The 13,057-nt window shown below is 40.9% G+C and overlaps 1 protein-coding gene across 1 annotated transcript; it reads left to right on the top strand.

Annotated features, from left to right (window-relative positions):
* Positions 1-1,466: 1,466 nt before the first annotated feature.
* CCIN (calicin) lies at positions 1,467-3,233 on the top strand (the record flags this gene model as incomplete). Its single annotated transcript, XM_081279779.1, has 1 exon — positions 1,467-3,233. One exon carries the CDS (start codon positions 1,467-1,469, stop codon positions 3,231-3,233), a length of 1,767 nt encoding a protein of 588 aa, XP_081135905.1.
* Positions 3,234-13,057: the final 9,824 nt, after the last annotated feature.

Raw genomic sequence — 13,057 nt, 5'->3', positions numbered from 1 at the left:
TAACCAGGCAACAGCCCCCCAGACAATCCTAGGAATTTCCCAGAGCATTCCCACCCCAGCCACCGGTAGGGAGTGCCGGAGGGATTCAGAGCTTCTCTGCGGAACCCCACCCTGAGGTTCCGAGGGACCCTGCGCCTCCCTAGCTGACGCTGAGTGACTCTGAGACGGCCCCCGCTGGGGTTCAGTGCCCCTATCCGAAAAGTGGAAAGAGATGCGTATCTGCTAGACCGTGAGCCCCCATCCAGCCGTTTGAATTCCAGAGTCACCTCTGGTGGCGGCACGTGGAAGCCCCGCGGACAGAGGCACCCTGTTGCTGGTTTCCTTGGGCGGCGCCCAGCGCGGAGGGGACGTGCTCTGGTGGCTGGAAGTGACCCTGCAGCACCACCCTGCGGCCACAGTATCCTCCAGACGCCCTTTCAGGGAGCTTATGGGAAATCATCGCCTCCCTGACAACCACGAAACCAGAACCATCACTACCACAGCGCCCTGCCAACTGCATTTAGTGAAAGTTTACATTCTAGTTATTTTCTTATTTAAATTATAATCTCTGAAGCGGGTACTGTTATTCCCATTGCACAAATAAGGAAACTGAGGTCTGTGTCACTTGTCCATCCACCCCCTTGATAGAGCTGACCCGCCACAATCCCCGAAATTTTACTAGACACTTAGAAATGTGGGTGAAGGGTGCAGTTTTCTGCTGAAATACTCAGGGCTCTGCGGGTCCTCCCATCCCTGGGGCGTGGCTAGCTCCTGCACACCTGCTTCAGTGAGTGACCCTCACCGCTCCATTTTGAAGAAGGGTGTTCATGGCCATGAAGGTCAGAAGCCAAAGGTCAGAGACGCTCAGATGCTTTGGAGCTTTGGCAGAGAAGGGGACTCTTAATCCTGAGAATCAGAGACTGTGGAAAGCTGAATGGTTAGGGACTTCCCAACAAGGTGGAAAGAGTTCTAAGTTATGGGCAGCTTGGGTTCCAGGCCATGGTCTGTTTCCAACTGCCTCTGTTACCTTGAATAAGTATTTTCTCTTCTCTGGGTCTCACTTTCCCTTCTGTGAAATAGAATTCTTCTAAATGATCTGATAATCTTTTCCCTTCCTCCATCTCCCCTACACACTGCCACACCCAAACTGGCTCTGACATCCCAAAAGCAGCCTTGGACTGAGATTTGAAAGTCCCAAGTAGGCATTCCTGAGCTCTGGGCTTAGATTCTAGGTCCTGGTAGGTTATCTGGCCTTGACAAGTTGTAATCATCAGAAGGTAGAAAGGCCCTATGCCTCTGAGAAAGGCCTCAGGAGGCCTGCATTGTGATGACCTCGTCTGCTCTGTGACATCATCCTCTCTCCCACCCCCAACTCCTCTCTGCTCAACTGGTCTGCAAACAAACATCGATCTGAATCCCAAAGGCCTGAGAAAGTCTGTTCTCCAGTACCTGCTGCTGATCTTCTGCCTCAGCCAGCAAGAATCACCATGAAATTGGAATTCACAGAGAAAAACTACAACAGCTTTGTGCTGCAGAACCTGAACAAACAAAGGAAACGCAAAGAGTACTGGGACATGGCCCTCACCGTGGACCACCATGTCTTCTTTGCACATCGGAATGTACTGGCAGCTGTCTCTCCACTGGTGAAGAGCCTCATCTCCAGCAATGACATGAAAACCACTGATGAACTCTTCATCACCATTGACCCCAACTACCTGAGTCCAGCCACAGTGGACCAGCTCCTGGACTACTTCTACAGTGGCAAGGTGGTGATCTCAGAACAGAACGTGGAGGAGCTGCTCCGGGGAGCCCAGTATTTCAACACACCACGCCTTCGGATCCACTGCAATGACTTCCTTATTAAGTCTATCCGCCGTGCCAATTGCTTGCGCTACCTCTTCTTAGCCGAGTTGTTTGAGCTCAAAGAGGTGTCAGACTTGGCCTACTCTGGCATTCGTGACAACTTCCACTACTGGGCCAGTCCTGAGGGCTCCATGAACTTCATGCGCTGCCCGCCTGTCATCTTTGGCCGCCTACTCCGTGATGAAAACCTTCATGTGCTCAATGAGGACCAGGCTCTCAGTGCACTTGTCAATTGGGTGTACTTCCGGAAAGAGGAGCGGGAGAAATATTTCAAGAAGTTCTTCAATTATATCAATCTCAATGCTGTCTCCAACAAGACACTGATGTTTGCCAGCAACAAGCTGATGGGCATGGAGAACAGCTCAGCCCATGTGACCCTGATTGAGAGTGTCCTGATGGATCGAAAGCAGGAGCGGCCATGCAGCCTGCTGAGCTACCAGCGGAAAGGGGCCCTGCTTGATTCTGTGGTCATCCTTGGTGGTCAGAAGGCCCATGGCAAGTTCAATGATGGAGTGTTTGCCTATATCATCCAGGAGAACCTGTGGTTGAAACTCTCAGAGATGCCCTACCGGGCAGCAGCACTAAGTGCCACTTCTGCTGGTCGCTATATCTACATCTCTGGTGGCACCACTGAGCAGATTTCAGGGCTGAAGACAGCCTGGCGGTATGACATGGATGACAATTCCTGGACCAAGTTGCCTGATTTGCCCATTGGGCTTGTCTTTCATACCATGGTGACCTGTGGGGGGACAGTATACTCAGTGGGTGGAAGCATTGCTCCAAGGCGGTACGTCTCCAACATCTATCGTTATGATGAGCGCAAGGAATGTTGGTGCCTGGCAGGGAAAATGAGCATCCCTATGGATGGCACAGCTGTGATTACCAAGGGTGACCGGAATCTGTACATTGTCACTGGGCGGTGCTTGGTGAAAGGCTACATCTCCCGGGTTGGCGTAGTAGATTGCTTTGACACCACCACTGGGGACGTGGTTCAGTGTATTACCTTCCCCATTGAGTTCAACCACCGGCCTCTGCTCTCTTTCCATCAGGACAATATCCTTTGTGTGCACAGCCACCGGCAGAGTGTAGAAATCAACCTGCAGAAGATAAAGGCCAACAAGACGACCACCTCAGTGCCTCTCTTGCCCAACAACTGTCCCTTGGATGTGTCCCATGCTATATGCTCCATTGGAGACAACAAGGTGTTTGTATGTGGGGGTGTCACCACAGCCAGTGATGTCCAGACAAAGGACTACACCATCAATCCAAACGCATACTTGCTGGACCAAAAGACAGGCGAGTGGAAGACCCTGGCCTCACCACCAGAGGCACTGGACTGTCCCGCCTGCTGTCTAGCCAAACTACCTTGCAAGATTCTTCAAAGGATTTAAACAACTTTTTAAGTGGGAGAATAAGTAAATGCATTATTATTCACAATTTAATGAGAGAGAAAGAGAGGAAGGTGGCCTTTTGGTTCCTTCTTAGCGATCCAGTCTATGCTTGGCCCTGAAGGAAGAGCTCTTGGGCTAAGGTCGCTCCGAATGGGTGGAAATCCAGGGCTGGTGTGTCATTGGAGGTATCCAACAGAGGCTGGAATGAAGTCTCTGGTGGGTGAAACTGAGAGTCTCCTGGGCTCCCAGTGGGTGAAATTCAGGGTTATTCTGACACTGAATAGCCAAACAGAGGCCAGAAAAAGAATCAGGGAAAATGGGTGCAACTGAGGCACCTCCTAAACACTGGTCAAAGTAATGTCTAGAAAACCCTCTATTCTGCACCCCTGTGGTCGCCTCTGAGGCATCTGCTAGACTGACAGGTAAAGCTTTGCTCAGAGTTTGAAGAGTTGGGATCCTTCAACACTCCCCTCTACCCTTGCAGGAAGGCAGAGGGGGCCCCATCCCAGGTCTGGGTCCAGAAGGAAGAAGGTGGTATGTATAGGAAGAAGGATAGGGAAAGGAGGCAGAAGTAACAGGAGGCAGAGGCAGGGTTAATTGGCTGTTGTGTTTGACCATGCAGCTACAGTAGTTTGTGTGTCATTTGTGGGGAAGTTGAGGATTACTTACAAGTTTTTCTAGGAAGTAAGGTTCATTGAGAACTTTCTCCAGGAATATATGAGGTGTGAGGGACTGAGCATGGAAGAGAAGCTATTATAAAGGGAGAAGAAAGAAAGCTATATCGCTAGTGAAGAGTTTGGGAATGAAGCAAATGACAGAGTAAAAGAGGCAAGATGGTGTAATAGGGATAGGGACTATGGGGCCAGGTGACCTGGTTTGAAAACCAATTTCATTACTTCCTGGGTGATCCTAGGCAAGTTATTTAACATTTCTGTACCTCTGTTTCATTCTCTATAAAAGGGAGATAATAAGAGTGTCTACCCCATAGTGTAGATGTAAATGTTAAGAGAATGCAAGCAAATTCCCAAGAAAGCCCTTAGCATATACTAAAGTGCTACAGAAGTACTTTTTTAAAAGATAAAAAAGGATGGGGGTGGGGGAAATGAGGCAAGGGTTCAAATTCTTCAGCCCTTATATTAAGTAAGTCCCCCATGAAATTCTCTTTGAGACTTCCTTTTTCAAAGCCTTCATGAACTTTCCTCAATTTTAATTGTTTTTCTTTCATTCATTTGTATATTCACATATAATACTCAATGACATAGAAAAACTGATCAACTTCTTGAAAACTATATATAAACCATATATAATCCTCATTCATTCACTCATTCATGAATTTACTTACTCATCCATTCATTTATTAATTCAAATGCATGCACACATCATTCACTGAGGTTCCTCTGTGCTAGGTCCCTGTTCCAGATGTTGGGGACAGAGACAATCCATGTGCCAGGGAAGGGAGTGCCTATACCAGTGCCATGCAGCAGGAATGTAGTGTGAGCCACATATGTAACTTAAGTTTTCCTAGTAGACACATTAAACAGGTGAAAAGAAGATGGTGAAATTGATTTTAATACACATTTTCTTTAACCAAATATATTAAAAGTATTATCATTTAGATATGGAGTCAATGTAAAAATTTAATGAGATATTCAATGAACTCTTTTTTCATAATGAGTCTTTGGAATCCAGCATGAGTTTTTACGTTATAGCACAGCTTAGTTCAGGTTACTCACATTTAACAGCCCCATGAGATTGGTGGCTATTGTATTAGACCATGCAGGACACTTTAGACATTCTCAGGGTTCAAATCTGCTCACTTCCCTTTTTCTTTTCAATCCATCCTCCACAACCTACTCAGTATCACCTTACTGAGCTCTCTCGGGTAGTCACTCTTCTATTCCCTGACAGGGCTTACTTTCCTCCTTCTAGTCAAGACCTTGGACTTCATAACTGACCTCTCCCCTCCCCTGGGACTTCTCCCATATTTTGCATTTCTTCAACCTTGGGCAGCCACCACTCTCTCTCATTGCCCAGCTGGAAGAATGAAGTCTTACAGATTCATGGACTAACTCAACTGCTCTACTCCCCAGGTTTACTAAACCCACGGTCATCTCTTGCTGATTCCTTATTACCACTCCTCACAGCTCATTATCCAACCCCCTCTGGTGATCTGGATCTCCACTCTTCTTTCCTCATTTTCAGTCCTCATATACCTGAGCTCTATAAACATTCTCACATCCACCAAAAGGGAGCTTCTGTTCCCTTTTTTCACCTCAAAGGAAGTTGTACTTCCATGATTCAAAGTTGATCCTTCTACCTGTCTCAGTTCTATCACTTCTCAACTTCTCAAGCTCCTTAGTTTCCCTCTCTCTACATCTTTCTCCTAGCTTCTTCTCTTTGTTCCCTTAATATTCTCAAATTTCTCCTACACCAAAAACAAACCCTCCTCAGCTCTGAAGTTCACCTTGCTATCTATCCATATTTTTCCTAGTTGAACTTCCTAAATGTCATATCTCATTTCCAAATCATCTCAGCCCAGCCCTCTTAGTCTCACTTCTGTCCTTTTTGTCCTTTATTGGTTGTATTTCTTTCCTTGAAGAACTGGTGACATCGATCACTCCCACCTGCACCAGAATCATTAGGGTATTTGTTCTAAAGTGGGAGTTCTTTGGCATGGTGGGATTATAAAGTGGTATGGTGACCAGTGTGTGATAACCTCCATCCTTTCTTGCCAAGCCCCTCTCACACTAATATTAGACCACAAGGCTGAATCAGTCAGACCTTACTGCCTGGAGGAGCTGCCATGGCTGAAGTAGAATTAGAATCGTATTCCTGGCTTTTACTGCTAGTAAGGCTTTGGCAATTCATGGCAGACAGAAATGATGGCCTTGAAGGATAAGATCTTTGAATTACAACCCAGGTCTTCACCAAAGGAAAGTCAGACATTCATAATTTTAAGGAAATTAGTTTTGAGAGTCTTTGCTTCCTTCCAAAAATCAATCTACCTGAGAATACATTACAATAGAGGTTTCTTTCTATTTCTTTTCCTTTCAAAATTAACTTTCTCTCACTTTACACACATACACACACACACACACACACACACACACACGCAAGTAAGGGAGCTTTACTCTTTTCAAATATTTCTAAGACACCTGCCCAGGATGCCAAATAAGGGTGGAAATGTGTCAATGAATGCTCCTTTCATTATGATACCAATTACCCAAAGAAGAGGTCCCTATCTTTTCCTGTACTACCTATACAACATTTCTATTAAGGCGAGAAGTTTGGTGTTAAAAGCTGGAATATTTTGATCCAAATTAGATTGTTCAGAAATGCAATAATAATTGGACTGGGATGTATCTCAGTGGCAAAGTGCTTACCTCACATACCTGAAGCCCTGGGTTTGATCCCCAGTTCCCCCCCCAAAAAAAAAACCTCAACCAGAAATGCAATAATGCCAAGGATTAGCAACATATTTTTAAAAGCTTTATGAAGAAATAATTCATGTACCATACAATTCACTCATTTTAAGTATGCAATATGCTGACTTTTAGTAAACTCATTCACAGAGTTGTGTAGTCGTTATCAAGATCAATTTTGGGGTAACTGCCATTACCCCCAAAAAGAAATCCTGCACCCCTGGCTGTCATCTTCTATCCTCCTCATCTTCTTGGTCTTGTGCAACTATTCATCTATTTTCCATCACTATGAATTTGCCTATTTTGGACATTTCATAGAAATGTAATTAGATATTTTATCTGGCTTTTCCACTTAGAATTATGTTTTTAAGGTTCATCCACTATAAGGATATGTCATATTTTGTTTATCCATGCTGTAGCTGATAGACATTTGTATTACTTCCTTTTTTGGCAATTATGAATAATGTTGTTCTAAACTTTTTGTTGTTCTTTTTAGGTATACCTGACAGTAGAGTGTATTTTGACATATTTTACATTCATGGAGTATGTATGATTTATTCTAATTAGGATCTCATTCTAATGATGTAGAGTTTCACTGGTGGTGTATGATAAACTTTAATGTGTAATTTTTTCATGGGAATATACCAATACCTAGGAGCGAAAATTGCTAGATTGTTTTAATGGTATTTTTAAACTGCTAGTCTTGTTTTTCAAAGCAGTTGCATCATTTACATTCCTACCAGCAATGTGTGAGGGCTCCAATCTCTCCACATTCTTGCCAACATTTAATTGTCTGAGTCTAGCCACTCTAAGGGTGTGAAGTGGCATCTCATTGTGGTTTTGATTTACATTTCCCTGATGACTAATAATTATGAATATCTTTTCATGGGGTTACTTGATGACAATCATTTAATAACATTGCTTCTTCTGCTCAACTGTCTTTTTTTTCCTTTTTGTTTACTTGGGGGCAGTACTAGAAATTGAAATAAGGGGCACTTGACCACTGAGCCACATCCCCACCCCTATTTTGTATTTTATTTAGAGAACAAGGACTCACTGAGTTACTTAACACCTTACTTTTGCTGAAGCTGGCTTTGAACTCTCAATCCTCCTGTCTCAGCCTCCTAAGCCATTGGCATTACAGGCGTTTGCCACTGCACCTGGCTGCTCAACTGTTACCAGAGAAAGCATTACTCCTGAGGAAGAATTCTGTAAGGATAAAGCAAAGACAGCATGCCTCATAATCAGCAAAGCATTTCAGAACATAGAATCATGGCTAGTCTCTGTGCCTTCCCTACCTGTTGATCTCCTTAAAATATTCCAGATTTGTTAAAAGTATATTAGAAAACATCTGCTACCACACATGTCCTCTTTACATTTTCACCATTCTTGGTCATGAGAAAGTCTTTCATGTCTAGTTGCATGTTCTGCATCTTTAAAAGAGGCCATAAAAGTTCCATGCTGGGCTGGGATTGTGGCTCAGTGGTAGAGTGCTTTCCTAGCATGATTGAGGCACTGGCTCCAATTCTCAGCACCACATATAAATAAACAAAATAAAGTCCATTGACAACTAAAAAAAATATTTAAAAAAAGTTCCACATTACTTGCAAAAGATTAGTGTTACATCTTTGAATAAAAGGAAATATTCCATGTGTCACTTAGTATGCTTATTCAGAGTTGCAAGAAACATTTAAACCTGTTTTCATGAATGTGTGGAGGATCAAATCCAGGTCTCCCACATACTAGAAAGCACTGTAAGACTGAGCTACAACCCCAGTCCTAACCCTTTTAAAATTATGAATATAACATACACATAGAAAAGTACATAATACCTAATTGTACAAATTAACAAATTATTGTAAATATTCATGTAGTCACTATTCTGTTCAAGATATATAGAATCGCCACTACCCTCTATAAACTGTCTATATGGTCCTCTTCCTGATTAAAACTGCTGATTTCCCATCTGACATTTACGATGTGCTCCTTGCATTTCTATGCAGTTTTACCATCTAATGGCTCTTCTAACAATATAGTTTAGTTTAGCTTATTCTGGAGTTTACATAAGAGAACTGTATAATAGAGATTATTTTGTATCTGGCTTCTTTCACCCAAAATTATGCTTTAGTCATCTATCCATGTTCTCACAAATAAGCGGTGCTCTTTCCATTCCACTTCTGCATCATATTCTGTCATAAAAATATATCATTTATTTATCCATTCTCCTACAAGTGGATATTTGTGTTATTTCCAGCTTGGTAAATTACAAATAATGTTATTCTTGAGAAGGCATCTTAGTGGACACATTTCAAGTTTATCTAGGTTGTACACATAGGAGTAGAATTACTGTCTTTGTTGTTAGACAATGCCAAACTATTTTACAAAGTGTTGTACCAATTTATTATCATCAGTAGTATATTGAAAATTCCTGTTGTTATCATGCTTTCCAATCTTGGTATTTTCAGACTTATAAATCATATCCAATATGATATGAAGTAGCAGTTCAGTGGAGTTTTTATTTGCATTCTCCTGATTGCTAATTAAGGCAAGCCCTTTATCACGCTTCTTAGTTGTTTGGATTCTTATGTGAAGTCTTTTCTTCTTATTTCTATTTGGTTTGTTGAGAGCCACAGCCGAAAGGGGCCCCAGCAAACTTCCAGCTGCCAGCAAACTTCCAGCTGCCAGCTGATGATTGGCTCACAGTGGCCCCAGCAAACTTCTAGCTGCCAACTGATTGGCTCCTCTGCGGTGATGCTCATTGAGCTGTTTCCCTGCCCTTTCAGACCAGGGAGCTGCTCATTGGGGGACTTTTTTTGGCTCCGCCCATGCAACCCAGCCAATCCTCCTCAAGAGCAGGAGAAGTGGGGGAGGTTGAGAGGCTTGTGGGAAGCCCACGGTGGCAGTTGGGCTCTGAGGGGTTTTTCTGAGGAGGTGTGTGGTGTGGTGTGTGTGGTTCTAAAAATAAAGTTCGTTTCTTTTGACAAGTGGCTCCTGAATTGTGCCCAGCCAGACTGCGGCATTGGTTGTCTATTTTTCTCTTATTGGTTTGTAGGAATTCTTAAAATATTCTGGATATGAAGCCTTTAGCAGTTATACATCCCATCTCTGTGGCTTACTTTTCACTCCCAGTAGCATATTTTGGTTTTAATCTGATTGCTCTTTTTTTGTACTCTTTGATGTTTGAAGAAATCTTTCTCTATCCTGAGGTCATGGAGTATTTGTTACCTTCTAAAGGCATTGTTGTTTTGTCTTTCATATTTAGGTTCATAATCTGCATGAAACTGTTTTTTGAGTATGGTATTAAGTAGGACCCACTTTCATTTTTACCATATGGATTTTTGATTGTTGCAGTACTCAATTCTCTGCACAGCTACTTTGTTGTAAATCACATGGACTGGTGGATGTGTTTATCAGCTCTCTCATTCCATCTGTCTGACATATACCAATATCATAATCTCCTTAACAACAGCTTTATCATATCCTATACAGGTTAGAATTAGGTGTTGCTGGGCACAGTGTTGCAAGCCTGTAATCCCAGCAACTCAGTGACTGAGGCAAGAGGATCCCAAGTTCCAGGCTGGCCTCAGCAAATTAGAATTACGTTGTTTATGTCTGCAAAAATCCTGTTGTGATTTTAGCTATTATTTGTTGAATTTATGTATCCATTTAGGGGAAAATGATGTTTATAATTTAATTCAAATACCCTTTCAGCATCTACTGAAATGAGCATTCATTTTTTCTTTTAATCCATTAATAAGACATGTTACTCTTTATTAATTTTTCTAGTATAAAACCATCCTTTCATTCCTATGATAAATCTAACTTTGTTATGAATTATTATATATTTTCATATACAATACTGTATAAAGTATTTTACATAATTACTAAATTTAATAATTATATAATTTCTTTTGTATATTACCGGGTTCCATTTTGCTATGTATTCATTCAGGTTATCATTTTATTTGTAAATTATCATACGGTAAAATTGATATTTTGTACATAGTTCTATGATTTTTAAAACATTGTATAGGTTCATGCAACTACTACCACAGTAAAGATACAGAACAGGTCCATAGCCTCCAGAAACTGGCTTTGTGCTTTCTCTAGAATTGCCTTTTCCCTATCCCAATCTTTTTTTTTTTTTAGAGAGAGAGAGAGAGAGAGAATTTTTTTAATATTTATTTTTCAGTTTTCGGCAGACACAACATCTTTGTATGTGGTGCTGAGGATCGAACCCGGGCTGCACATATGCCAGGTGAGCGTGCTACTGCTTGAGCCACATCCCCAGCCCCTAGCCCAATCTTGACAACCATTGATGTGTTGTTCTTTATCACCACGGATTTGTCTTTTTGAGAATGTCATGTAAATGCAGTTAATAGAATATGACCATTTTAGACTGACTTCTTTCATTCCATACAATGCCTTTGAGATTCATCCAAATAGCTGTTTTGCATCAACACTTCATTTTTCTTATTGCTGGGTAATATTCCATTGTATAAATGAGTAGTGACTCAGTACTGTCCACTGAAGGACATCTGAGTTGTTTCCAGTTTGAGGCACTTATGAAGACAACACTTTAAGCATTCACTTATAGGTTTCATGTGAATATAAGTTTTACTCCTCTAGAATAAAAACCCAGGAGTGAGTTACATACATATATGTTTAACTTTACAAGAAACTGTCAGGCTGTTTTCCAGAATAGCTATATTATTTCCATATTCTCACTAGCAGTGTTCCACTTATTCTACATCCTTGTCAGCACTTAGTATTATTTAGTATTTAGTATTTTTATCTATTCGAACAGGTGGGTAGTGGTAGCTTATTGTGATTTAATTTTTTATTACTAATAATGTCAAACATCTTTCCATTCTGTTTTTTGCCATCCTATGTCTCCTCTTTGGTGGTTTCCCATTTAAATCTGTTGCTCATTTAAACACACACACACACACACACACACACACACACACACACGGTTAAGTTTTGAGTTTTTTCTGTATTCTGGGTAGAAATGCTTTGTCAGATATGTGATTTACAAGTATTTTCTTCCAATATGTAATTAGTCTTACTCTTTTTTATTCTTTATTTTTTAGTTGTAGATGGACACATACCTTTGTTTTATTTATTTGTTTTTATGTGGTGCTAAGGATTGAACCCAGTGCCTCATATGTGCTAGGCAAGGGCTCTACCACTGAGCTACAATCCCAGACCCAATTAGTCTTACTTTCTTAACAGTGTCTTTCCCAGAGCAAGAAGCTTTAAAGTTTAGTGGAGTTCAATTTATTAAAGTAATATCATATCTAAAAACCCTTTTCCTTATCTCAGGTCATGAAAATATCTCCCTAACTTTTCTTCTAAAAATTTAGTTTTTTAATTTTAATCTAGCATCCATTTTGAGTTTTTATAACATTTAGTTGAGGGGGTTTTGTTTTGTTTTATTTGGTACTGTATAGGAGATTGAACCCTCGGGTGCTCTACCACTGGACTACATCCCCAGCCCTTTTTATTTTTTATTTTGAGACACTTTCTTGCTAAGTTACCGAGGATCTAACTTATTTGCTGAGGTTGGTCTTGAAATCACAATCCTCGTGCCTCAGCCTCTCAAGTCACTGGAATTACAAGCATGTGCCACCATGCCCAGGTAAACAATTTTTCAGCATTTTGTGAGACTACTCTTTCTTCATTGAATTTATTTTGCACCTTGGTTAAAAATCAATTGGCCATGCCTATAATCCCAGCAGTTCAGGAGGCTGAAGCAGGAAAATCACAAATTCAAAATTAGCCTCAGCAATTAACGAGGCTCTAAGCAACTTAGTGAGACACTGTCTCAAAATAAAAAATTAAAAAGGGTTGGCTCAATTGTTAAGTGCCCCTGGGTTCAATCCCTAGCACTCAAAAAAAAAAATTAATTGGCCATATCTGTGTGGGTCTATTTCTGGACTGTCTACTTTGTTTCTTTGATCTGTGTGTCCATTCCTTAACCAGTATCACAGTGTCTTAGTGACATTTTTAAATGGGACAATATAATCCTTTCAACTTCATTATTCTTTTTCAAAATTGGTGAACTATTCTACTTTGTCTTTCCATATAAATTTTAGAATCAGCTTGTATGTATCAACTAAAAAAATCCTTCTGATTGATCAGATTGAGTTAAATGTTAGATTAGTTTGTTAATCCATTAACATTTTAACTCTAAAATTTTCAAATCCATGAACATACCATGTCTCTTCATTTATTTAAATCTGACTTTTAAAATCAGGTTTTTATTATTCTCTCCATATAGATATTATACATTGTATTAAATTTACCTAAGTATTTATTTTGCTGGAGCTAATGTAAACAGTATTTTTCAAACTTTAGTTTCTAATAATACATTGCTAGTATACAGAAATATGATTAATT

This window comes from Spermophilus citellus, assembly GCF_964194105.1.
Source record: "Spermophilus citellus genome assembly, chromosome: 2".
Classification (NCBI taxonomy): Eukaryota; Metazoa; Chordata; class Mammalia; order Rodentia; family Sciuridae; genus Spermophilus; species Spermophilus citellus.
Note: the sequence above shows the minus strand (reverse complement) of the source record. Positions and strands in the feature narration are given on the sequence as shown.